The sequence below is a fragment of the Oryza sativa genome, chromosome 2, assembly GCF_034140825.1.
Source record: "Oryza sativa Japonica Group chromosome 2, ASM3414082v1".
NCBI lineage: Eukaryota > Viridiplantae > Streptophyta > Magnoliopsida > Poales > Poaceae > Oryza > Oryza sativa.
This window is the reverse complement of record NC_089036.1, coordinates 10,618,297-10,623,628: the sequence shown is the minus strand read 5'-3', so window position 1 is coordinate 10,623,628 and position 5,332 is coordinate 10,618,297. Positions and strand designations below refer to the sequence as shown.

Genomic DNA, 5,332 nt, shown 5'->3' with positions numbered 1-5,332 from the left:
ATCAATCCCCGGACAGGAGTAGGGTATTACTTCTTGATTAAGAAGGTCTGAACCTGTATAAAATTCCTTGTCTCCAAACCCATCCACTTTTCTAGCTTGATAACCACCCCCTTTTAGTATTGCCGAAATCTTGTTTCGACAGTTGGCGCGCCAGGTAGGGGTAGCGTCAAGTTCTTCGCCGATTAAGTGCGATGGGTTCCGTCTCCAGCATCGACGACTTCGTCTTCCCTCCCGGGCAGGCATTCCGGTTCGGCAGCCTCGACTTCATCACCAACGACTTCGGCAAGATTTCTCTCCTTGACTCGGATTCAAACCAGTTAGGGAGAGACTAGGTCCCAGCCTCGTTCGGTATTCCGAACTCGGCCGAGATCTACCCCAAGCTTATCTCGATCGAGTCGGGTTCAAACCACTCGGATGAGATCCCATCTACTTCAACACCACTAGATCAAGACGATGGGGCCTACCCGCCAATCCTGATGAAACTCCCCGACGATCTGGCTGCTGTCTTTACTACAAGGGCGTCTTCTCCCCGTAGGCCTAGGCCAGATCCGGCTTCAGCACCGATCCGGCCTAGCTCCAGGGAAGTCGGCGTCATACTCCAGCCACTCGGCACGGTTTCGACGGATCAATTGGAAGACTACTTCAGCTCCCCCGGCGTCGACTCACGACCAACAGAGATCGTAGAGTATGATGAATTCGGCTACCGCTATGACAACCGCGACCTCGACGACTTCGACGAAAGCTTTGAAGATAACTACACCCCTCTCTATTTCGGCGTCTTCATGGCCAATAACGAGAAGGAAGAACAACACCAAGCCCGAGAAGCAGAAGGACGACGCGTACAACAGGAGGCCGAACGACGCCGACTGGAAGAGGAGTGCCAGGCACAAGAGCAAGAACGGCTGCAGCGTGAACAACAAGAACGTGAACGGGCTGCAAAGGAGGCCGAGGACCGACGAAAATGAGCCTTGGACGCCGGGCGATGAGCGCGAGAACTTATCGGGCAGCAAGACGTTGAGGGGACTGCAGTCTTTCACACCCCTCAACAAAACGCGATTGCGGCGATCACCCTCCTCGACACCCTCCTCAAGGAAGATGCGCTCAACCAAGCTGATCACGTCGTCAACATCTTGAACCAGACCAAGACCATGATTACTGCCTCGGTCCCGGTTAACTCCGCAAGCGTCCGCACGCCAACTGGCAGCCGAGTTCCCCATCTTCGATCTCAAGATTATCACCAGCCAAGCCTCAGCATCGCCGGCGCAGGATCCAATCGCAGGAGCAGAGGTCACAACGAGCGATCTGTCCACTCGCCTCCCGAACGACACAGGGAGCGTCAAGTTGAACGGCCTCGCTCCCCACCTCGTAGGCGCCCCATCGATCTCCGTGATACAATCAACCAGCGCTGTGCAGCATGAGGCTACGCCCGCCACCATTCACCGGATCGCTACGACGACGACGTGGATGGAGTCGCTGCATTTACTAATGACCTGCGTCGAGTGGATTGGTGTCACGTCCTGATAAATTCATTCCGAAATAAAATTCATTTTCTAAAAGGAATAATAGAATTAATTAAAATTCGAAAAGAAATTGGCAAACACTAAAATACGTACAAGAAAAATTCGAATGTGGCGCGGAGAATTTTTGTTAAATTCTCCTTGGTCTAAAAGGAGCCCTCAAATTTTACTTGAATTTTCAGAACACCGGAAATAATTATTAAGCAACAAAAACAATTATCAAAGTTTACTAAAAAGAAAAACTAAAAATAAATCCCTCTCCCTCCTTTGGGCCAAGTCTGGCCCAAAGTCCTCCCCCTCTCTCTCTCGGCCCAGCCCAAAGTCTCCCTCTCCTCCCTCTCTTTCCCCTCTCTCTCCCGGGCCTCTCTTCCCCTCCCGGGCAGCCCACTCCCTCCTCTCCTCCTCCTCCTGGGCCGCCCCTCCCTCCTCTCCTTCCCGGCCCACCTTCTCCCGCCTCCTCCCGCCTGGGCCGCCGCCCGGCCCAAGCCGCCCCACCCAGCCTCCCGAGCCGCTCCCCTCCCGCGTGCGCACGCGCGCCGCACGCGCGTTGACGCCGCGCGCCCGACCGGTGGGTCCCACCCACCCGGTCGTCTCCTTCCTCCCGCCCGGCTTCTCTCTCTCCCGTGCGAACCCTAGCTCGTTTCCTCCTCCAAATCCGCCCCGAATCCAACCGTTCCTTCCAAATTAATTAGGGGGAATTAATCCCCTTTCCCTCCTCTCTCTTTCCCCCTTAATTCCCCCTTGAATGGCGCCCCCAATCGCCGGGAACGGATGCGCCAACCTCGGCCACCTTCCATGGCCGCCGGCCACAAACTCCGCCGCCGTTCCCCGCTCCTCCCGTGGCCGGCTCCCTCTCCTCCCCTATAAAACGGAACCCCCTCCGTGCGTTCTCTCGTTTTAGCCCCTTCCCGAGCTTCCCCGTGGCCGCATCACCTCTCCCCGCCGTCCTCCTCTCTCTCCCGTGCCGCCGGCCGCCTCCAGCCGCCTTTCCCTCCTCGTCCGAGCGCCGCCCGGCCGTGCCGTCGCCTTCCCCGGCGTCGCAGCCGCCTCCTCTTCGCCGGCGCTGCCTCCGATTCGTGGGGAAATCACCGGAGACGTGTCCTCGCCGGCAAAACAGTGGCGTTGCCGCCACTGTACTGCCTCCAGCCGCCCCTGCCGCGCCGCTCAGGTGCGGGCCGGCTGCGCCATCTCCTCCCTCAGCGTCGCCGCGTCGCCCTCCACCCCGGCCTGCCCTCGGTTTCGCCGGAACGCCGTCGCTCGCGCCGCCTCTCCCTCGGTCTCGTCGGCACCCACTCCGGCAGCCCCTTCCGCCGTGCCAGTGCGCCGGCCGACGTCGCCGTCTCCACCTCTGGCATCGCAGCGGCAAGGTCGTCCTCGGCATCGCTTCCCCTCCATCCAAACCCCTCCGCGGTCCATCGTCGTCGCCTCCGTTCGTTCTCGTCGTCGACGTCCCGTCGGTCGCCCGGTTCGTCGTCTCGCGGCGCCGCCTCCGTCGTGGGCATCGCTGCGGCGTGTTCCACGCCGTCCTCGCATCCGTGCAGCCGCTGCTGGCTGTCCCTCGTCGCCTCCTCGCCGGCCCCGGTCGTCGTCGTCGTCGTCCTCTCGTCGCTCCCAGTCGTCGTGGCGTTCGTCCCTCCGCCGAGCCGTTCTCGTCCGTCCTCGGTGTTTCGTCAAGGTCGCTGTAGCCGTCGTCGTCTTCGTCCTCGGCTCCGCGTCGTCAAGCCTCGTGCCGGCCGCGTCTCGCCTTCGTCCAAGGATCGCCGCCGAAGCCGTCCCCTCGTCGTTCGTCTCCGTTGTGCCCGTCTGTCTCCGCCGCGCCCGTTCGTCGTTGTCGTTCCCACGCCTCGTCGCGTGGTGGTAAGGATCCGTCCTCTCGCTGCCCCGTCCTCGTCCTTTCGGTGTCGCCCCGTACCCGTTGTGCGGTTGTCGACCCCAGTACCCGTGTACCGGTGTCGGTAGTCGTTCGCTTGTGCGTGTGGTGACCGTGTTAGTGTGCCCGCTCGGTAGCAGCGTGGTTTCTACGTGTGCAGCCCGTGTGGTGTCTAGTGGAGTCCGTTTGTTGGCCACTCGCCTCGGTTGACACACGGGGTCCGCTTCCGTCGACCCGTGGACCGTCTCTGTGTACTCGGTCTACCGTGGTCCTTTAGGTTGACATGTGGGGTCCGCATGTCAACGGCGCAGCCTTCCTGTCTTTTCTAGGCTAGCGCTTACACATGTTTTATAATTGCAAAGCTTAATTATAATAATCCGCAAATCTCCATATAACAGCATTAAACTTCGGATGATCATATCTTGGTCATACGAACTCTGAATCGACCCGTTCAAGTCTCCTAATGTTTCTTATAACCTAAAGAACCCTGTGCTTTCTTTTTATGTATTGTTATTGCTTCTTTATAGGCTTGTAGCTTTGCTTGTGTGCTTCGCGTAGCTTCTGTCGTTCCGGAGGTTCCCGAAGCGTGGTTCGCGGTCGTCGCCGAAGGTTCGGAAGGCCGTTCTCTCTGAGCAAGGCAAGTCACATCATCCTTGAACATATTGAATCCCAGTTTATAAAATTATGTTGCTTTAAATTATTGCATTATCGCTTTATTTAAATTCCCGCGTTATCACTGTTTTATTTAGCCATGCCTATCTACCTTTGTTATGACCTTATTATTATTGTTATTGTTATTATTACCTTGTTCACCCTAGATTAAATAAAACCCCAACTAGTGGGTACTCTATTTATGGTTCCACTAGTATGAACTTAGGTAGATGCTTCGCTGGTTAATTAGGCAACATTAGGTGGTTTTATAACTTTAGACTTTGGGAAATCTCATATCATTTGGACATTATGGAATTGTTGGATTATGGTGGAATTGGACATACCCCTCTCTTCCTCTTTCAAAGCCCCTAAAACCTGTTTTTCGGTGGGGTTTGGGTGCATGCCAGTTGTGGGAAGTAGCACCCCGGCCACTATAAGGATTAAGCTCGGGCCTCTGTTGCAAAGCACTACCGTACTTCCACATGTCTAGTGGGTAAGGCTTAGTTTGTAGCTCAGACTGGTTATAAACAAAAGTACACGGATGGAGATGGACGAAGTCGGGGGTCGATGGACATCTCTAGGACAAATGAAGGCTACACGAGCTGCGGCCCGGTAGTCGAGATGTCATGGCACAGGGCTGGTGTCCTGCTACTAGGGGCTCAATCCTGCCTACCTGTCCCGGAGGTTCCGGCCGTAGGTGGGGTTGGGTCGGTACTCTTGTTTATGGCTAGGATGGGTTGGGAACTATGTCACGTCTTCCGTCCGTATACCGTGGTGGTATGTGGCACGTGGTTACACGTGAGGAAGATGTGTCTTGTGGGTAAAGATGTACACCTCTGATCAGAGTATAATCTATTCGAATAGCCGCGCCCTCGGTTATGGGCAAGCCGAGCAATGTACCCAAGTTAGTGTTTTAATTCTTAAAATTTGCTTAACAACTAAAATGTGGAATGGTTGGCCTGGGTTGGCTTGGGATGAGCTGGGACCCAGGGTCGGGTTGCCAGTTCGGTCTGAATCATCGTAGGCCTTGGGTTAAGGCAGGTTCGTGAGGGTTCACGGCCTTGTTTAATAATATTGTGTAGCTCTAGGATCGTCTTTATAAATGGCTTTGGGCAACTAAGTGACTTTTAAATGCTGTTTTCTGCAAAACTTAACCCCTATATCATTACCCCTTGTACCCCCTTGCATTAATCATGCATCCACCGGTGTGGCTTGCTGAGTACTGTGGTTGTACTCATTCTTGCTCAATCTTTCCCCCCTTCAGTAAGAGAAGCTTTGGAGAAGAAGTCTTAGG

General features: G+C 55.6%; 1 protein-coding gene across 1 annotated transcript; it reads left to right on the top strand.

Annotated features, from left to right (window-relative positions):
- The first annotated feature begins 708 nt into the window (after positions 1–708).
- Positions 709–4,079, top strand: LOC136355205 (uncharacterized). Its single transcript, XM_066307603.1, has 4 exons — positions 709–924; positions 1,008–1,169; positions 2,419–3,374; positions 3,915–4,079. The coding sequence occupies exons 1-4, from the start codon at positions 709–711 to the stop codon at positions 3,943–3,945; spliced, it is 1,365 nt and encodes a 454-aa protein (XP_066163700.1). The 3' UTR covers positions 3,946–4,079.
- Positions 4,080–5,332: the final 1,253 nt, after the last annotated feature.